Below are 19577 nucleotides of genomic sequence, written 5' to 3'. Positions count from 1 at the left end.
CAAAGATTTGTAATCGGCTATATATACCAACCTAACCACATACGTGCCCGAGGACACGCCGTAACACCGCACATACAGCTGAGCTCTTCCCGCCACACAAAACAACTGGGTCAGCCAAGAGTAACCCTAGCTGCTTTTTGAGAGCAGAAATAGATTTACTACAGCCGAGGTCAGGTTGCAGGCTCCTTGCGGAGGGGAGCAAGCAGGAAGGACACTGGTACAGAGCCTACACTGAGCGCTTATTTCAGTTCCTTGGAGTGCAGTTGCTATCTCCTGGGTTTCTGGGGGGAGAGAAAGAAACACCATCTTTTGGCATGACAAATTCTGGGATGAGAAGGTGGGTACAAAGTGATGTGCAAGAGCTGCAGCTGAGGACAAGCCTTGTGTGCCTGGTAGGAAATAACCCACCCTTTCTTCTGCAGCTTCTCAACAAGGGAAAGAAGTGTGAAGAAGAGTTAGGGAGGAGCAAGGGAGACTCGGTGCCTTCCTTCCACCAGACAGTTTTACAGTGAAGCATCATCACTTAATCTAATACGATTTTCCACTGGAAGAGAACCCACAGAGCTGGCAGGATTCTTATTTCAGGGTTTGCGTTTCATCTAGCACATAAATTTGCAGGAAAAAAAATTATGACCCAACACCAGCAGCTTTACAGAAAGCAGGGCTGCTACCACCTCACATAAGAGAAAACCAAGAACAGCCTCACTACAAAACAGAAATCAGCACAGAAGAACTATTTCTTCTTATGTTTCCAGTACAATTGGTCTCGTTAAGTATTTCCACTTGAAAAGTTAGATCTGCAAGGGGAAAAGAGTGGATATTGGAGCTGCTTGATGCCCAAGTGATTGTTGGCTGTTTAAAGCAATGAATTACCACTGAATTAATAAATTTATGAGCACATGCACCAAAGGACAGGCAGGAGCCAAACCAAATGACAACCTCCCCACCAGTGGTTCTCGGCATTTGCTACTTACTGAACGTTTTGCAGATGTCAGAAACCGCCTTGAAGACCCTATCCGAGAAGTTGACTTTCACCTTGACATACTTCATGTTGGGCAGCTGCAGGCGAAGCAGCTTGTGCTGAGGTGTGAACTGGAGCTTGGCATCAGCCTGTATCCCATATTTGTCCAACGTCCAGTGCGTTTTAAGGAGCCAAGTTTTCTTCTTTTCCCACCACAGTGCATGATCTGACCAGTCTTTCTTGACATCTAGAACAAAGAAGCCATTTCACCAGTTAAAAACGGGACCAGAATTAGCCTTCAAAAGACAAAAGCAAAAGTTTAAATGCATTTAACTGTGAAGTGACTATTGATCCAAAAGTGCTGACAACCCTCTTCAGATACAAATAATTGCTTCTACTCAATAGCATCTAAAAGCCAGCTCAGAGATAAAAGTAAGAAAGAGCTCAAGAAGAATAAGGATGCGACACAATGTGTCCACAGATCACTCAGCCCAACATCAGTGAGGCTGGAGCATGAATCTGGGGGGCCATGAACGACCTGACACCTTCCTCATCCCCATCACGTAGAACACATGCGCTACCCAAACATGAGTTCAGCCCCCTCGGCACACATGAAAAGCAGAACTAGAAGGAGGCTTGCAAGAAGAATTAAACCGAAACACTGTGTCGTCTCCAGGTCTTTCAGTTTCTACAAACAGAACTGGAAAATTCACAGATGAAACTAAAATTTACTTCTCAAAGGAACAAGAGTGCAAAATCCAACAGCCATGTCTCCTTCCAGCAGGGACATAACCATGGGGTCTTTGAAGATCAAGTCCAAGTTGGGATGCATTTGGGGAACCAAAGCACGGTGATAACTCCAAGAAACAGCAACAGTGTACTATTTTCCCTAACATCTGGAGTATTTAACACCCGCCCTGTTCTCACCAAAGCCCCTGCCACTCCTGCAGAGCATTTCCCAGTCCGACCACCACTAACCATGATGGAACAATGTCCCCCACCACACAGAGGAAAGGGAAGGAGAGGTAGGGGAATGATCCAGATGCTGCAGCTGCATTTTGCAAAGCTCTGCTTTACCCTCCATCTCCAAAGATATTGACAAGGGGCAGTTTCAAAGGACAAACCAAATGTTTTCAAGGGATGTCATCTGGGCAAGCACACGAGAACCTCAAGAGGTTGCAGGACAAGTTACATGGGCAGTGGAAGCTGTCCCTGCCCATGGCAGTGGGGTTGGATCTAGATGATCCTGAAGGTCCCTTCCAACCCAAACCATTCTATGATTCTATGATACCACGAATGACAGAATTATCAGTAAGTTTTGAGCTTATGGACTTTGTATGAGGATTATTTTAATTTTCATAATAAAATAGAAGCTTGAATGCAAAACAGTTCCCAGGTTAAAGCACTGGTTATATAGTAATTCAGTTTTTAGCTCCAGATTCTCCTGTGATCCTGGATTCCCAATATGAAACATCACTTTTCCCCAAGTTAAAACTGCCAGATAACATTCATTGCAACTGCTCCTTTCTCCATCCTCTGGCAGTGATGTTCATGCACGTCAGGGCACTGGCCCAAAAGCAAGGGGCAAAGCCAGCAGAGTCCAGGGACAAAGCCCCAGCAGAAACACCACCCGACAGGCTGAAGGTACTGAGGAACACACTCCAGGACCAACATCGTCAAGACTATTCCCCATAAGCCACATCTGAAATTAAAATTGAGATATGAACAGTGTGACAAACTTTTTTCTGTCCCCATCTGGAAACAGGATCTGGAGCTCAGTGTTACTGAGAAAACCCAGCAGAAGCTGGTCTAATAGCAGAATCATGCAGCCAGAAAGCAGAAATGTTCAGCTAGACTTTTCAACAGCTTTGTGCTATCAAATTAAACAAAACCAAATATAGAAAAGCATGCAAACTTTCACAAGCCTTGGCTATGCTTAAAAAAATCTGAGAAATCATTACAGTGGACTCTGTAATGAAGTCCAACTTATGCCCTACTAACAGCTGAACGAATTGGCACTGAAATGTACAAACTGGCACAAATAAAGGCATTTTGAATCACTAACATTTGTGCCTAACGGAAGGGGGTTTGAGTGCACGCTGCAGATTAACCTTTGGTCATCTTGGGCAAAGGAGAGCACAGAGGGATCCTGAACATGAGCTGCATACATTTGCTATGATCACAGCAAATCATTTCTACTGATGCTGCCCTTCCAGGCAAGAAACCTTCCAGGTGAAGGCTGCGGAGATCTGGAGGCTAGAGCCATCAGCATCAGCTGGAGCACGGTGAGGGACTGGGAGTTCCAGGAGCCCAACCCCAGCAGCAGCACCCACAGGAAAGGGAAGCAAAGCGCTTCCTTCCCAGCATCAAAAATAATCAGTGCTCCCAGCTTCCTCCACCTCCCAGGGCAGCCTGAACTGAAACCTCAGCTGCTGGAGCCTGGGAGAGCTGGGGGATCTGGCTGTGATTGTGTTTTTGGAGGAAGAACCTAGTTTTGCATTTGCCCCCCAGAACTGTGTCAAGAGCCAGATACGTGGCACTGGTGATGCTGAGGAAATGTTTTACAGCAAAACCCACTGAGCGAGCTTGATGTTCCCCTTGAAAAACTGTTCAGACAGTCCTGCAAATGCAAGAGGCATCTTAAATCACCCACCCAGACAGCTGCAGAGATCTCTGCAAGGACAAAACATTATGAGAAGAGGTGAAAGGCTGCTCATAAAGTGTTTTAAACCTTAAACATCCTTAGCTTTCAATCCATGCCAGTGCCTCGCTGCAGTCACATCACACCAGCTTGTCCTGCATAATTACAACTGCAGATTTTTATTCCTACAGCTACCACTAAATTCACATCCAGAACTCATGTAGCAGAAAATAAAGCCTTAATTGAGATGTACACAGTGTATTTTAATTCTGGGCTTGCCATGGCACTGATACACACATACACAACTACCATTTAAGCAACAAAGACAAATTTTGGCAAAGTGCAAAGAAGCCCCATCCGCTCTGCCTGATGGCCCATTTATCCCAGGAGCTGGCTGCTTCTAACACTTTCCCTCTGCCCATCCATGGATTTTAAAAGTCCCTTTTCTGCTCCACTTCTGCAGCAGCTACTGAACCTCCTCTCTTCAGAAGCATTACTGTCACTTGGCAGGCTCTCTGTTTAAGCTTACGGCTTACTAGCAATAGTATACAAGTCTCCAGTGTTACATAAACACTGTATTTGACTTGTTATTTCGAGATATCCCTTATTGCAGATGGGCTCTCCTTCCATGCACCGCTCAGGACAATAGAGCCCTGATACAACTAAATAAACATCTTTTTATTCCACCCCTCCCTAGCATATGGTTAAACCTCACTAGACTGATACCTGGAGACCAGGAAAGTTCAGCAGTGGTGGTCTCTAACCTCTTTAGGTATCACCTGTGGGGTAGCACCAGATCCCCTTTCACACACACATCCCTGATTAAATTCATAGAACAGCAAAGAGCCTAGCAATGCCTCCATCACCTTAACATTGGAGGCAGATTACTAAAAAGCTCCAACATCAACCAGAGTAGGTATGTAGGGAACTTCTGCAAGTCTGTCGAGTTTGCATCATGGTTTTTTGTTTGAGTTTTGGAAACAAAGGCTGGCAGCTGAAGCTGTTTTCCCTGGAACACTGTTCACCTTAGGAGGGTCAGCAGATACATCCAAAGCAAAGCTTTCAGTTCATTTCTTAATTATAAGTGATGGCTTTTAGAGGAATGGGTTCAAGTCTTCAACCCTCCCATAGGAGCAATATGAAAGAACCATCCTCCTCCAGTACAAAACACAGCAGAATCAAAGCCCATCCATCTCACTGGTTGTTTTTCCATTGAGGCTGAATTAGCCCTACAGCTCTCCCAGTCCTGGCTCTTCCCAAGGGTGAGTGTGCACCAGGAGTGCTTTTAATGAGGATTATTCCTGCTCTGAACTAGTCACGCTTGGGGAGCTGAGGTAGGAAAATGCCTTTCAATTACCCACACAATACCTCAAATTGCTCCATATATATAAAGTATATGTGCAGGTATAAAATATGTTATTCATATAAACACACATATATACACACAGCATATATATATATAAACATATACATACATAATATGTACACACATACGTACATACATGAAATACATATACATATATATGTGTCACATAAATGCACATGTTTATACACAATCATACATACATAAAATTGCTACATATATAAGACACAGTGCAAGGACTGAAGCAGCTCACAAGCCAAGCATTGTTTCTTGCATAAACTGATTTTTGTACTTGGTAAGCTACAGAGAAAATCAACCAACCAACCAACCAACTTTACAGCTTTTCAATGACTTTGCTGCAGGTGGGTTGAAATTCCTCAAGGGTTCTTAAAAGGATGGAAGAAAGAAGTAAGTGGGTTGCATTTATTTTCTTCAAATTAATATGCAATACACATTTTATTGAAAAGGATACAGACGTGGACGACACATTTAAAACCCTGACTGCAGGCAGCAGACAGCTCAAGAGGCAGCTGGGGGAATAAAGTACCTTTAAGCTCAAATACCTACTGATAAGACATTAATCCAGCACTTGCAAACCCCAAGGAGCGGCCAGGGCTCTCCAAGCTAGAGGCTGGGTGTTGGCTGGTTACACACCCCTCTTGGGAAGCCAGCAGGGAGGAAAAACTCCTTCAAAGGAAAAGAGACCTCCAGCAATAAATAGCTGGGGAGTGCCCTATGTGCCCTGGGTGAGCTCCCCAGGAGGGGTGCATCCTCCCCTCCACCTCCTGTCCCCTTGGGATGCATTGCACAGCCATCATGCATGGAAAGCAAGGCCAAAATATTCTAAAAAGGAGAGCAATTTAAGACTACAATTAAAAAAGGAGAAAAAATGCCCCCAGACAAACCACCAAAAATCACTGCACATAACCTCATGTGTGGCTTTGGTAGGTTTTCCTTTCCCATGTACTACCAGCGGTGTGCGTCAATGAGGTCTGAATGCATATGCATCTTCACACCACTTAATAAATGAGAGAATACTGCAAATGCTCCTAAAACATTCAGAAGTACCCCAAAATGGCTAATCTGGTTTATGAAGCAGGGGGAAGGTCCCCCTCCAGTCAGCACCTGCTCTCATGGTCATGAATATGTACTTTTCAGAAACTACTGATCCAACCATTAAATACTGCTGCATTTCCTTCTCCCACCTGCAGAAGCTGGTGCAGGGATCAGCTCCTGCATCTCAGCGGATTGGATCCAGACCCATGCAGTTTGCTGAGAATGGCTGCAAGATCATCACTTGCTTTTGAAGCATCCTCCCAACCAGTGCAGGGACTGGAATTTCACATGACAGATGTGCTCAGGCTGCTCTGCAACTCTAAAATGCCAGTATGTTGACCAGCTCACCTTGGGCTAACATCACTGCAATCAAAAGTAAGGCAAACTTACTCAAACAAACCAGATTTCTTTAAATACATATTTATATTTTTATATATTTAAATAGATCTATAAGCACATACTTAGCTGTTTATGTATTTTACGGATGGATATATATGCACACATACAGAGGTATATCTATATAGCTGAACACACTGGTCCCTATGGGGAGGTATGGGATATAGCCTTCTTGCTGCTCGCATTGACCTCTTTAAACTCAAATTCCTTTAAACATACCAAAGCCACTCCTTTCAGGGCAATGATGGAAAAAAAAAATAAATTAACGATGGAGCTGTTTTCATTTATCTTGAGTCCAACAAAAATGCTGATGTGTTTTGCTGGGTGATACAGTCACTGTCTTGGGGCAGAATCTATTTTTTAGTGCGGATTTGAGTATGATTTGATTTGGGGCATGGTGTGCACTGAAGTAGATGCCTCTCCAACCCCCAGTGGGGATTTAATTGGAGAGCAAAGTTCAGAATGCAACAAAAATCCTTCCAGCCTCTGGTCACAACACTCGAAAAATTATACTTAGAAACACGGAGATAAACATCCTAGAAAATTATTATCAGACTGCTGTAATAAAGCTGTAGCCACAACAATCTGATGCTCTTGGTATTGATGAGACTTAGTCACACGCCTCATATTTGACACACGCTATGAAAGATACAGCATAGAGCAGACACACTGCAACAACTGCCCGCAGAAGGGCTTTTGCCCATAGGTAAATACAAAGGGGTACCTCAAATTCTCTAGCATCTACCACCATGGGCCACTATCACCGCTATTTTATCCTACTTTGTGTTCAGGAGGACATCTACACACCCACGGAGGTGTCCAAAACAGGGTGGGCCTATGCTGGAATTTAAGCTTAAGAAGAACATTTCTTGCATGAAAAAGTTTGATTTATTAAATAAATAAATAAATACGGACAAAAGCAGCCTTGTTCCCACTGCTGTGATTCCTGTGAGCACAACCCAGTACAGGAGACCTCCCTCTCTTCCCGGCGTGCCAGGGAACACACTCATGGTTCACCACCATGAAATCCTGACGTCAAAGCACACCGTGTAGTCGCAGAGAGCCATTCAAGAGCAATGAAAAAAGCGTGTGAAGGACGCAGCACTGAATGCAGATGTTAAACATGTCCTTGCTCAGAAAAATTATGGAGCGTCTTCTGCTAATGAGGGAACGTGCTGCTGCACTGCTGGGAAAAGAAGTGTCCTTTCGATTGGCAAGCCCATGTCTTGATAGAGCAAGGACGGTAGCTGAAGCACCAAAGAGGTGGCAAAAAACGTCGTGGTCAACCTTTTTGCTGCTCAAAAGCACCACCCTCCCCTGAAAAGCCCACCACAGCAACAAGGCACGGCAGAAGCCCCCGTGAAATTTTACCGTTTGGTTTCTACACGACTGGTTTTGTTTTATAACCATTTTGCGGAGCAAGGACATTTTACAAGCCCAAAACATCAGTGAGGGTCTTTGTAAATGCATGAGGCTGATCCATCAAACCCAACTGCCTCCCAAAACGCTGCTCCTGGCTAGCCAGGGCTTTGCTCACTCACCCTCAAGCTGCTTGACCCACAGGATACTGAGCCTTCAAGCATCTCTGCTGGAGTCAGGTCCACAAGCAGACTTCAGGGAGAAGAGCAAATCCTGACAAGCCTGAAAGTTACTTTTTTTCTTAAGTGAACTCTAGGAAGGAAGCTCTTTTCAGTGTTAATAGGATTACTCAACTAGCACTTGGAAATTTAATTCATTAAGATGCCACGGCAGTTATCTACTTCTTGCACTGCTAGTGCTAAAACAAGTAACTCCTCCTCCTCCCAGGGCTGAAATGATTTATCTCATGCTGGCCACAGTAACAAGCACCTTTGACCTGAACGTGTGCTACTCACCTATGGAAAGAATAGCAAAAGCACCTTTAAATTTGTTTTACACCTCTGATACTATCCCACAAACTCAAAAGGCACATGCAAACTGCAGCACAAGCTGTGAACTGAGCATATGGCATTGGCCGTAGAGGTGCGTAGACACTTTTATGCAAAAATTTATTATACATATATAATAAAATACATTTTATTTCTCAGCATCTATTGCAGCAGGAGGTCTATAGGTTTCTCTGAGCTGCTCACCTTCTCCCCAGCCATACCCAGCCCTGTTTAAACCTCTCAGCAGAGAGAGCAGATTTGCAGCAGTGCTGAACCCAGCTGAAACATCAGGAAACTCCAAGGAGGTGAAAGCCGGGTCCAGCTCAGATCCCCAGTACCCCTATGCTAACAGGCATCAAGCAGCTCAGGAAAGTCTTTGCAAGCACACGCAGACTTGCTTTAAATCCTTGTACCAGCCCCCCAGAGCCGTTTGGCTTTTTCATTTTCCAAGGCTGGATTCTTATTTAATTTTATTTTTTAAAACCCAGGATCTTTCCAACCTGATTTTCCATGTTTCCCCCAACTCATCAAGCACCCCTCCAGAGGAGGCTTGCACTGGCTGCTCCCTGCCTCCAATGGAATCACAAGAAATGGCATAAAACTCAGTTAAGGAGTGTGGTTTCCATGAATCATCCAGCACAAAATAGGAAGCATCAGAAAGAAGGAAGGAAGAAAGGAAGGAAGGAAGATCATTTCTCCAGGGAGCACTCAACTGCCTTGACTACCAGCCCAGGCGCTCCCTCACCCTCCAGCCATGGATCACACTTCCCTTACCAAAAAGGAAAGGTGCCCCAGGGTGATGTGCAGTCTGCAACCCTGACTCATCCCCAATGAACGTGCAAGGCATAAAGGAGCTGGTCCCTGCCAAAAAGACATCATAGCAAATAACAGAGCCAAAGGACATTTGGCAGGATTAATGCATATGGCAGATAAAGGAGGAATACCTGAATTCCCTGTCTGAAGCTTCAGTCTCATCAGGCAAGTGCCCAAGTGCACTTTAACAACAGGTACTCTCTGATAAATGCTCAGGACCCTGGAAAGGGAGGTTTGCAACAGTCAGGATGCCTCGGGCAGCCTCACCCCACCCCAAACCTGTGAGCCAGTGTTGGTCCTGCAGACCAGGTGGGATCCTGGACTACAGCAGAGGGATACCAAACCTTCCAGGTTTCAAAGTGCATCCCCTCAGGTAGAGCATAAGGAAAAGAAGGTGTCTTATCCCTCCCTGGCAGTGACAGCAGCCAGAAGCACTGCACATCCCACCATGCATTCTGGGATGAGCTAGTCAGTCCTTTGCAGAGCCACAGGAAGATGGCATGGGAAGGGAAGGAAACCCCACCGTTTTTCTTATTTATTTCTGCATGTTAGCCCAAGCTCACTGAAGCACGCAACACACTTTTAAAGGGGGTTTAAGACCTCTAACCTTCAGCTTGGGTCCACCTCACCCATCACATAACCAAGATTAGGCACAGAAGCCAAGGCCAGGACATGCAGGATGCACCGAAGACAATTTCTGCTGCAGACAGCTCTCTGGCGGACATCATATCGTGCAAAGCTCTGTGTATTATCAGCAAGAAAGGGAAGCTCAGCAAGACAGAGATATAGCTCTTTACAGGCAATGTCATAAAACACAGACTTTCTAATTGAATTTGGAGTTTTAGCAGTTAACCCTTCCAAAAGTACATATGCCTGCAGGGAGCGGGGGGGGGGGGGGGGGGGAACAGAAAACCACCAAACAAACATGTATAATCAGCTGGTAAGAGATTTAACATGTAATAATTGGCAAGATGAAATTCTGGTTGCTGTCTAGTTGTTTTGCAAGCTAAAAACCAGCTGAGATTATAAATGAGAAGGTTTATACAACCACTGCAGTGCCTGTTTGCCTCTGCATATCCCCTCCCAATGCTGTTTGCAACCTGTCGTCCAAATCCAGACACATGTTAATGAAAATTTACAGTCTCCAAGATCCCACCTAGTCTGCAATAGAGGAAATAAGGCTGGCACAGGTACATGCTGTGCACACAGCTCCTGACCAATGTGACATTCATATCCGAGCGGCCAATGAACGTGAGCTGCACCCAGAGCTGCTGCAACCTTGCTGTAAAATGGGTGAAAATGAGAAAAAACAACAAGTACCACTCTCTGAAAATAAAAAAGAACACAAAAAAGCTTTCCTCTGGTTTGCTGGGCACTTTTCTTCCCCTGCCCCATCAGTTCTACCTGGTGGAATCTCCAGCCTAGAAAACAAGAGCAATGTGCAAACATCAAATCTGGGCAAGAAAACTAAGTTACTGCAACTCTGGCCAAAACTGTTATTACTCCATCCAGCAGGAATCTGAGGTTCCGAACTGTAACACCTGAAAAGTCCTGAAAGTCACTGAGAACATTCAGAACTGAATCCCACAAGCTGAGAAGATCTGCATTGTTTTGTTTCTCTGTCTCTTTCTAAGATAATCCACATTTCAAATCAAGAACAAAGAAATGCACCTTCTTTTAAACAGTTTTAACACTACGGGAGTTTTTCCCCCAAACACACCCCGCGTTGGATGCTGGGCTGAAAGTGGTGTAGCAAGAGCTCCATGAATACCATAAATCTCCTTCCTTCCCCTTGTCTGTAAGAGAAACCACCACTATAACCCACCGTTAAATAGGAACTCACAGTGGTGGTGTCAAGGGTGATGTTGAAATGACTGAAGTTTAGAGTGCAAATACTCCCTCTTCTCTTTCTCAACTTGGTAAACACTCCCACATCCATGATTTCATGCAGTTATCCACAATCCCTCTCCCCCCAAATCCTACACCAAGGGCTAAAACCCAGATTCCTGGTTTGCTTTTTATAATGTCCCATAGTGGGATTGCAAGAAGTTGCTCATAAACCCACTGTGGACTGCAAGCCGCAGACTGACAACTACCAAATGCCATTTTTAAAACTAAACTAAACTAAAATCAAGAGTCAGGTATGATTTTACCCTGGTAGCCAGAGGAGGATGGTACCTGCCATGAACGCAACCATCACACGCATAACAGCATAGAAAGAGAGTACAAGAATCCCTGCCAGGGAACACCTGGAGGCATTTGGCTTCTATAAATACTAAACTATCCCACTTAGTGTGTGTGGGAAAGGCTGTGGATGCTGTCTACCTGGACTTCAGTAAAGCCTCTGACACCACTTCCCACCATTTCTCCTTGGAGAAACTGGCTATACGTGGCTTGGAGGGGTGTGCTGTTCACTGGGTAAAAACTGGATGGCCTGGCACAAAATGTGGTGGTGAACGGAGTTAAATCCAGTTGGTGGCTGGTCACAAGTGGTGGAACTGCCAGGTTAAGAGCTGGACTTGAAGGTCTTTTCCAACCTAAACAGTTCCATGATTCTATTTTGAGTACAATTTGTTTGGGACTTCATATGATTGAGACTTATCCGGATGCCTGGGCAAAATGCAAGCTCTGACAGAGGAGGGTGAGGAAAAGGAAAGGACAGCTACAGAGAAAACAGAAAAATGAAAGAAAAAGGAAAAGGGAAAAAAAAAAAAAGGAAGTATGTGACTATGATGACTTGTATCATTTTAGCTCCCTTGGAGTGACGTGAGCACAGCTCCTTGTGCTGGCTTCCCCGTGCGCTCTATGTCAAATGGAAACCTGAGGGAACTGGAAGAGGAAACTACTGATTTGGGCTGGGTGGGAGCAGCAAACCCAACAATTTCCTGTCTGTGGTACAACAAACCCCGGCTCTGGTATTCGCGGGAACGCTGCCGCCACCTCCGGCCCCGCTCTCTTCCCCCTCTGACTGCGATCTGTGTCATCGGCTGGGCTCTTCTGAACCAAAGCAGATGGCTCAAGTGAAACAACTTCAATAATAATCAAACCAAATTTTAAAAAATTAAGTGTTTTTTTCATCTTATAAAGAGTCATCTCCACTCTGGGTAGAAATATTAATTGCTGTGACACAACTTAGAGCTGCTTGCATATGGATTTTACCTACCTCCGCCCCAAATTCCTCTGGTCATTGGCAGTTCAGCTGGATATTCCACTTAGGCTAACAAAGAGAACATTATTTGAGCCATGATCCTACAATTTGGTGTGAGGCCACATAGAAGCTTCCTGGAGTCAAAAGTTAGACATAAAGAGCCAGCCCTACATAGATCGATGTGAGTGGCTGGCGAGTGCCTGTGTTAATAGGCACTTGCATATTCTCACTTAAATGTTATAAAAAATGTGTTATTTGGAGGAAGAGGATTCAGCACAGATCACTAGCAAAGATATTAATCAAGGGGAAAAATGTAAACGCAGGGCACGTTAGTGGCTCCCTTGGTCTCCTTGAAGATGCTGCTGAAACAGAAGTACCTCTGCTGGGAGCATCCCCGCTGGCTGCTCCGAAATCTTCCAGGGTACCACCTCCACCTCAAAATGGCCCCAAATTCTGCCCATTTCTGGAGCAGGAAGACTTCTCTGCTCAGCAGCATGCCAGATCCACCCCTCAGCCTCTGAACTCACCATCCCACCTCCCACTGGCTATGCAGGTTTTGCTGTTTAAAAGCCTGAGATGAGGTTTCCCAGAGAAAAACGGAGCAGGATGAGTATGAAGCATCAGAGGAGTCCTGGCTGCCCATACTGCAGCCACCTAAACTGCCCTCAGCAGCAAACACTGCCACCATTTATCACATTATTAGAGACAAGCACTCACCACTCAGCCTCAAAGGGAATACAAACAGCTTCTCGGAAGCCTCCAGGCGTACTAAATGGCACTCAGAGTCCTCTCCTGAACACCGTGTACTTGAAAAGCAACACTAAGTAGTGACTGAGTGCTGATTTTGAATTAGAGTCATAGCATGAATCACAGAATAGCTTGGCTTGGAAAGGACCTTAAAGACCATTCAGTTCCAACCTCCTCTGCCACAGGCAAGGACACCTTCCACTAGACCAGGCTGCTCCAAGCCCGGTCCAACCTGGCCTTGAACACTGACAGGGATGGGGCAGCCACAGGTTCTCTGGGAAACCTGTGACAGTGCCTCACCACCATCTCAGAGAGGAACTTCTTCCCAATATCTAATCTAAATCTACCCCCTTTCAGTTTAAAGCCATTCCCCCTTGTCCTATCCCTACATGCCCTTGTAAAAAGTCCCTCTAAAGATTCCTTGCCCCTTTAAGCAATGGAAGCTGCTCTAAGGTCCCCCTGGAACCTTTCCTTCTCCAAGCTGAACAACCACAACTCTCTCTGCCTGTGTTCATAGTAGAGATGCTCCAGCCCTCTGAACATCTTTGTGGTCTCCTCTGGACTTGCTCCAACAGGTCCATGCTCCTGTTGTGTTTGGGGACCCAGAGCTGGATGCAGTACTGAAGGTGGGGTTTCATGAAAGTAGAGTAGAGGGGGAGAATCACCTCCCTAGACCTTCTGGCCACGCTGCTGGTGATGCAGCCCAGCACACCATTGGCTTTCTGGGATGCAGGCACACACTGCCAGCCTATGTTGGGCATTTCATCAACCAACACTCCAAGTCCCTCTCCTCAGGACTGCTCTCAATACATTCTCCATATTCTCTCAATACACTCTCCAGCCTGTCCAGGCTGGATGAGGTGGGACATCTGAATGCCACCCGTACCCTCCAGTGTGCTGACCACACCACACAGCTTGGTGTCATCAGCAAACATGCTGATGACATGATCCCACTGCCCATGTTGCCAACCCCTGAGGAACACCACCTCACCACCTATCTCCACTTGGACATTGAGCCATTGACCACAACTCTTTGAGTATGACCATCCAGCAAATTCCTTATCCACCAAGTGCATAAGGAATTTCAAAATGAGAGGAACTTCTCATCTCAACTGACATCTGATGGTCAGACAAGTACCTGCAGAGTGCACAAATGGAAGCATGGACCGGAGAAATGCTTCAACCATACTCCAGGCAGCAAGCACTGATGCTCAAAATAAGTATTTCTGGAAATAAACCCTCTTTCTCTTTAGCCTCCACCCATTTCTCTTGCCTTCTCTAACAGCAAAACACATGTAGTCACCTAGTGAGCACTTAGCAAGTCTCGTTGGAAAAGTCCACAGGAAAAGGTGCAAGTCACCTGCAAAACAGCACTGCATCCTGCTTTGTGTTTGCAATAGGAATGGGCTGAAGCAAGGATACTGCATTTCTCTTAAATAGCCTTAAGCTGTTTCAAAGGGTTCACCCCAGTTTCAAGTCAAAAAATTCCCCAGCAAGTCTCACAACAGCTTGGAACATTTATAAGCACTGCAAAACCTCAAACCCAAACCTGAGGAAATCAATGACACTGCACTTTCTTGGTGTTTTATTCACAACCCTTTGAGGGGTCCATTAAGATAAAGAGATTTTACTGGGAGAACACTGTTATTTTCAATTGATCTTTCAAAGAGTACAGATGAAGTCATTGGCAAGATAACATGGGCAGAGTTCGTTTGATGGCTGAAGAGAGCCCCTTGGGTAAATCCCAGACACATCCCACATGCAGGCTAAAATCCACAAAAGAGGGAACGAGCAAGCTTGGTGTGCTACCATGTGCTAAAGCACTTCAACCAAAACACTCTGCATGTGACAGCTCCTGTGCCAGTCCTCAACTGACATCCTGCCCTCCCCAAAGTGATGGGAAGGAGATAGCAGAGGAGCTGCCAAAACAGAACAATGGAGTTTAAACCAGCTGCCCAAATCCTTATCAAAGATGTGATTCACAAAAACCCCAAGGCCTTAGAAAATGTCATCACTGCCTGCCATTATCAGCCACTCTCTATCAAGGGCAGAAGGCTTGCTTTGACATTTATCCCCAGTGCAGCTGATGTGCCCATCCTGTCTTGATAAAACAGGGATGCCACCACACTGCAGGGCAGCACCCTGAGCCATCCTCCCACCTTGGCCAGGGGATGCATCAAGCATTAATGCCTTTTGGTCTAGAAGGACTGCTGCAATTCCCAAACTAGCTCTTTTTTCTTTTTCATCCACTCATCTATTTTCTTTGTGTACAAACCCCTAAGGGTGCTCAGTCCTCCCCATGAGCCCCCACAGCTGGAGCTGGCTGCCATGCATACTCTGCCTGTAAAAGAAACCTACAGAGAAATCTACATTTCCACTACAAAACTTTTATCCACAGACTTTCTGAATCTGCTCAGTGCACATTTAGGTCATCTGTCTTAAGCCAGTCCTCTGCCAGCCACCATTTGTCCCCCCCTTGCCTGCTTCTGTCAGCTATTCTTTTATTCCCACTACCGTACAGAGGATCCCCTAAATGCAATCCTGCATTTAATGTATGTCCCACAAAGCTCCTCCCAAGTGCATTTCAAAAAAGCAGCATGTTTTCCTTGCATGTGTTTAAAACAGCCTGAAGTTGACAACAACAATAACCTGCGTTCACTTCCTTCCTTCCTCTGCTCCCAGTGATTTTAAGCCTCTTTTTCTGTTTGTTTTGTTTGTAAATCAATAGTGGCAGAATTCCTAAAAACCCCTGGGTGAGTACCAGGAGTTTCCAGTACTCCCAACCCACATGGACCAACTAAATACTACTGTTCTTAAAACCTCAGCAGTTTTTTGCCCATTCTTCAGAGGACTCTGCCAAGCACAAGGCACGGCTCAATTAACAAAGTGGCTTAATCCAGCGGGGTGATAAATAGCAGGGGAGCCAACAGGTCATTGCAATTCACTTGAGTAACCAGAATCCATATCTCCTGCTTGGTTTTTTTCCAGTCCTTGCCTGCATTAGTGACAGATTTTAACTGCCTATTCCCAAATAGTCTGACTGCAGCCGCTCTAATCAGGCAAGGACTGAGTTGACAAGATTTACCGATACCTGCAGCCTTGCAGATATGGAGGAGAGACTTTCCTGTGTTCTTGCTCTGAGAATGGCACCCCAGCCCTCTCCAGGGCAAAGGGCTATTTACTGCAATTGTTTTCCCCTACAAGCATCAGAAAATACTAACATAAATCTAGGTTTTCCCTCTTCCAGGCTCTCCTTGCTGCTGGGAGGAGGCAAGCCATTTTTTCTCCCCCACTCACTCATGGTGGAAGAACTTCTACCAGCATCCTTCAGCCAGAGTGGGACCAATGTCTGCAAATCACAGTGATGCCCTAAACTTCACTGAAACTCTGGGCAGGCCACAGAAATCTCCTTTCCCTGCCTCCAGCAGCACAAAGCCCAGAGGAGGTTTGTCCAAACGGATGGAACCAGCAAACCCCTGACCAAGGCACAGCCCTGCAATGTGCAAGCAGAGTGGTCCATAGGGGATCCCAGAGCTGCAAAGAAACTTTGTTTTTAAGACATTCCCTTAAAACTCACAGCAAAAATCTGCTTTGCTACAGATTAATAATTTATTTTAACACTTGGAGTTGTTAAAAAAGTGAAATCAACACTGTGAGGGACAGAGGAACGATGGGTTAAAAACACAGGGAAAGGGTTCCAGCATGGAAAAATTGCAAAATTAATATATCTGGAGATGAAGCAGTGGCAGAGGGTAGATGAAGGAGGGCATTCAGGAGGCACATGAGGGTGAGACACGAGTCCTGTCCCACCCCTCTCTGCTAAACTCGACCCTGATAAACTGGCAGGAGCTCAAAGAGCCATAAAAGTAATGAGAGGGCTGGAAGAGCTGACATGCAGGAAGATTAAAAGGAACTAAATACGTATAGCTTGGCTCAGCGACAAAAGCCGGGAGGAAAGGGAAGGCAACAGCTGGGGATATCCACAGGTCTCGGCCATCCTGGGAAGGGGGGCACTGGGGCCGAGCCCCCCGGGGAGCACCATCTCCACTCCCCCTGCCGGGCCGGCGGCTGTGGCCGCTGCATTCCTTCCCTCTAATACAATCCCTAATTTAACAAGTGGAGAGGATCCGGGCAAACACACTGGGGGGGGGGGGGGGGGGGGGGGGTGCATGACGTCAGGAACTAATTTAAGTCCTTGCTGGGCTCCATCCCCATGCATGCGCCCAGCTTACGGCACGAGTCGGCCCCGGCTCTGCCTTGGCATCTGCTGGTCCTGGCACCCAGCGCAGCTCAAAACCAAGGGGCGCATTGCTTATTCATTCATGATCAACGGGTTGATTTTTAACCGCTTCTAGAAAGCTTTGCCTTTTTTACCCTAGCCACTGAATGCTCAAATCCAGCAAATCTTTCTGCTGCTCCAGCATAAAAATAATCAAGTTTTTGGAGAGTCAAGAGCTATCTCCAGCACGAGACCTTTTGATGCGACTGCTTGCTTCCTTTCGAAACAAGCGTATTTATATCCATCCCTTCCTTCCTGCAACTTCAGATAATTAATAAATCAAAACCTAAGCATGGAGGAAAATGGTTATTATTGAAGGGCTCTGCACTGAACCCGGACCTGCGGGTGCAGCTGACAGCTCCGCTACTCCCACAGCCGCAGGCACGCGCGGGGACCTCGCAATTAGTATTTTCTTTGAGCAATTACAGTCGTCAGCCCAGGCCGTTCCGCTGAGTAAACACACCCGAGCCACAGAGCGCTGATAAGAAGACAAGGGGAGGTTTGGCGGGGCACGGAGCCCCTCCACCACAAAGCCATCCCTGCGGCTTCGGCCGCGCGTTCCCACGCGCCCCAGACAAACGGGCTCTTTGTCCAGGTACGCACCCAAAGCCACCGGACACCGCGGTCTCCCCGCTCCCAAGACCGAGTTCCCGCGCCGCCCAAGCCACCCCGTTAACCACCCCACGCTCGCAAAGGGCCCTCGTCCAAAGCAGTGCAGAGCCAGATACAACTCTAGAATTAAATTGTTCTGTAAACTTGGAGAGCACCCATGAAAATCCCCACCACCACCCCATGAATGAAGAGGTTTCTCGGCTCTGGGTAAAACTGAGTACAAAGGAGGCGGCGATGGGGGCTGAGGCCCTGCCACAGGCAAACTGGCCCCGGGGTGTAAAAGTTGGGCTGGTTTCGGCCCGAGGCAGCTCGAGGGGCAACCCAGGGCGCCGGCTGGCGACAAGGCGTCTGCCACCGGGGGAATGGGGGCTTTGCTGTGTTTCCCAGGCGAGGTAGGCAGCGAGGGGATGGGGTGCTAGGGCAGGGTGCTGAGACGGGTGCTGGGAACTAAAGCACAGTACTGGGACAGGATGCTGGGTGCTTAAGCAGAGTAGAGGGGTACGATGCTGGCCACTGAGTGCAGAAGCACAGTACTGGGGCAGGGTCTTGCATGCCCAAGCACGGTGCTAGGCAGGGTCCTGGGAGCCCAAGCACGGTGCTGGGTGCTCCAGCACAGTACTGGGGCAGGGTGCTGGGTGCTCCAGCACGGTGCTGGGTGCTGGAAGGATGCCGGGGCAGAGTGCTGGGCTGGATGTGGGGTACCGGGGAACTCACCGAGCTTCTCGACGAGGCGCAGCATGACGCCGCCGATGTGGATCTCGCCGGTGACCCTCAGGGTGACGTCTCGGCCCAGGTCGGTGACATGGACGCTCAGCTCCCACGTCCCATCGGCGTAGCAGCCGTCCGGCATGCGGATCCCGTCCAGCGCCATGGCCCCGGCCTCCTGCGCCGCCAGCCGCGCCTCACCGCCCGCCCGCCGGCACGGCTCGGCTCGGCCCGGCTCGGCACAGCCCTCCCGTGCCCCGGGGGGGTGGGATAGGGGCGCGGTGGGGCGGGATCGGGGGGTGCAGCGCTACCCCGCCGCCCCCAGCCGCTGCCTGCGGGGCCGCCGCGGGAGGAAAAGGGGCGGGCGGGGAGAGGGAGGAGAGGAGGGAGGAGAGGAGGAGGAGGAGGGAGAGGAGGAGGAGGAGGGGGACGATAATTAAAGGAAAACGCGCCCCGCGCCCCTTGGCCTTTTATGGAAGCGAAGGACGGAGTAAGTGGGGCCGCTCCAACATCCGGGACTCGCCGGGGGGCGGCTCGGCTGGACTCGGCCCGGCCCGGCCCGGCGGCAGTGGAGCTCGCTGTGGGGCGCAGCCGCTGGACGCGGAGCTCCCCCGGCCCCGGCGCGGCCGTAGGGGTCCGGCTGCGTGCTGGAGGGGAGCGCGGGAGCCGGCCCGGAGAGCGTCCTCTAGGGCCGGCGGGAGCTCAGTGTCCCAAACGCATGGATGCTTCGAGCGCCTGTCGCTGGCAGCCCTGCCCACGGCCGCGCTCAGTTCGGTGTGTGTTTGGGTTCTTCTTGACACTGGCCGTTTAAAAGCACCTAATTCGTAAGCGGAATAAGACATGTCAGGCAAACCGCTTACCTTGGTATCGCAGTCCGTGGCTTGTGCAGAGCCCATGCTGAGGCTGGTGGATGTGCTGGGTCTCTCCATCCTTATCATGTGTCAATCTA

The 19577-nt window shown here is 47.8% G+C and overlaps 1 protein-coding gene across 4 annotated transcripts in view; it reads right to left on the bottom strand.

Moving 5' to 3' along the window:
* FERMT2 (FERM domain containing kindlin 2) overlaps nt 1-18989 on the bottom strand; it is a 51093-nt gene extending 32104 nt beyond the window's left edge. For 2 of the 4 annotated variants that reach the window (XM_062618476.1, XM_062618478.1), the window contains exons 1-2: nt 18638-18989; nt 975-1208 (exon numbers count right to left, since the gene is read on the bottom strand). In XM_062618476.1, the coding sequence (XP_062474460.1) occupies nt 975-1208; nt 18638-18794 (391 nt within the window). In that variant the 5' untranslated portion in view covers nt 18795-18989. The remainder of the gene's footprint in view (nt 1-974; nt 1209-18637) is intronic. The other 2 variants (XM_062618477.1, XM_062618479.1) reach the window with 1 other exon arrangement.
* Between the last annotated feature and the right edge of the window lie 588 nt (nt 18990-19577).

The sequence above is a fragment of the Pezoporus occidentalis genome, unplaced genomic scaffold, assembly GCF_034315485.1.
Source record: "Pezoporus occidentalis ecotype Australia unplaced genomic scaffold, CSIRO_AGI_Poc_V1 ctg200, whole genome shotgun sequence".
NCBI classification, from domain to species: domain Eukaryota; kingdom Metazoa; phylum Chordata; class Aves; order Psittaciformes; family Psittacidae; genus Pezoporus; species Pezoporus occidentalis.
The sequence above is the reverse complement of the archived record's forward strand: the minus strand, read 5'-3'. Positions and strand labels throughout refer to the sequence as shown.